The 1362-nt window shown below is 26.4% G+C and overlaps 1 protein-coding gene across 1 annotated transcript; it reads right to left on the bottom strand.

Moving 5' to 3' along the window:
• Positions 1–266: 266 nt before the first annotated feature.
• On the bottom strand, positions 267–1362 carry LOC112906751 (NCK-interacting protein with SH3 domain; the record flags this gene model as incomplete). Its single annotated transcript, XM_025981559.1, is given in 4 exon segments — positions 267–673; positions 808–980; positions 1039–1260; positions 1319–1362. Coding segments are annotated over 4 exon segments (628 nt in total), but the record flags the coding sequence as incomplete, so codon positions are not given.

The raw sequence follows: 1362 nt of genomic DNA, 5'->3' as shown, positions 1-1362 counted from the left end.
TGTTTAACTTGGTATATAATATAATCTTAATAAGTTTGTCGATTGAAATGCATAGCAGAAAAATAATTAATAATAATGGAACCGAAAATAAATTCCCTTAAAAAACGTTTGAAATTGATGCAGTTTACTTATGTAATTATTGTATTAAAGTAATTTATACTGTTCAACTTAAATTTTTTCGTCACCAAATAAATAATTTAGGATATTTAAGATGTTTGCTACTTCAAATAAGCCAACAGATAAATAAAAGAAAAATAGAATTTCACAAAAATAAAAAATAAATTGTGCAAAATTATATTAAAAAGCCAATGAATACATGTGTAAAAGGTATATACTATGTATATATGTGTATAAAATGGTTAACATAAAATGTACGTAAAATAATGTAAAAAAATATTGCAGTATACATTTTGTTCATTTATCAGCCGTCTTTCGTATCACAGCAAATATATATATATATAGAATACTTTAAAACAATACGAGATTACTTGAAATATTGGGGAAACTCGTTTAAAATAGCTTTTACTATATTTTGGTCGGGTTTACTTTGTTCTGTTTCCTCACAGAAGATTCTTGTAAAGCACTTTAAAAACTCTTCCCTTCGATGTAAATGTTCGTGATAATTTGTGTTTCTTAATATTAAGCGACATAACTCCAGATACTGTTGCCTTCTCTAAAATGAAGCATATAAACGGTAAATTCATTTAATTTTCAGTGGTTACATATAAAGAAGATAATTAGATGGAAATGTAAAACATTTTGCTATTTCAGAAACATTAAGTTTTAATTGAGAGATAAATAACTTACATTATCACCTGGAGACAAATCTGCAATGTTACGAACAACAATATCAATTAGAACTTTTATATCATTTGTATAAAATAAATCAGCCGTATTTTCGTTATTAAAGAGATCTAAAAATAATTTTAGAACAGAGTGTGGTGGTGCTGGTTCATGGTCAAAGATTCTTACAGGGTCCTCTGAAATTAAAAGAAAAAACATTAAAAAATTGCTAATTTCATTTGATATTATGTGTACCTTCCCTGTTTAATAACCAAAGAATTCTTTCAGTAAAACTTTTTGCAGATATGGTTTTCTGAAGAGCATTTATGACAATATTTTCAGATTTACTTTTAAATTGTAAGTTATATGATATGACAAGATTCAGGAAGAGATCGGGAATCTGTTCATCAATGTCAGTATCAGGGGGATTTTCAATATTATCCAATAGAAATATTATGAACTGAGGACCCAACAACTCTAAAATACAAGAAAAAAAGGAAAATATGGTATATAATAGTATTAAAAAATTTAATACCAAAATGAGTAATGGGCATAGATTCCCCCATTGAAAATACCATA

The sequence above is a fragment of the Agrilus planipennis genome, unplaced genomic scaffold (genome assembly GCF_000699045.2).
Source record: "Agrilus planipennis isolate EAB-ADULT unplaced genomic scaffold, Apla_2.0 scaffold38, whole genome shotgun sequence".
Taxonomy (NCBI): Eukaryota; Metazoa; Arthropoda; class Insecta; order Coleoptera; family Buprestidae; genus Agrilus; species Agrilus planipennis.
This window is presented reverse-complemented; position numbering and strand designations above follow the sequence as displayed.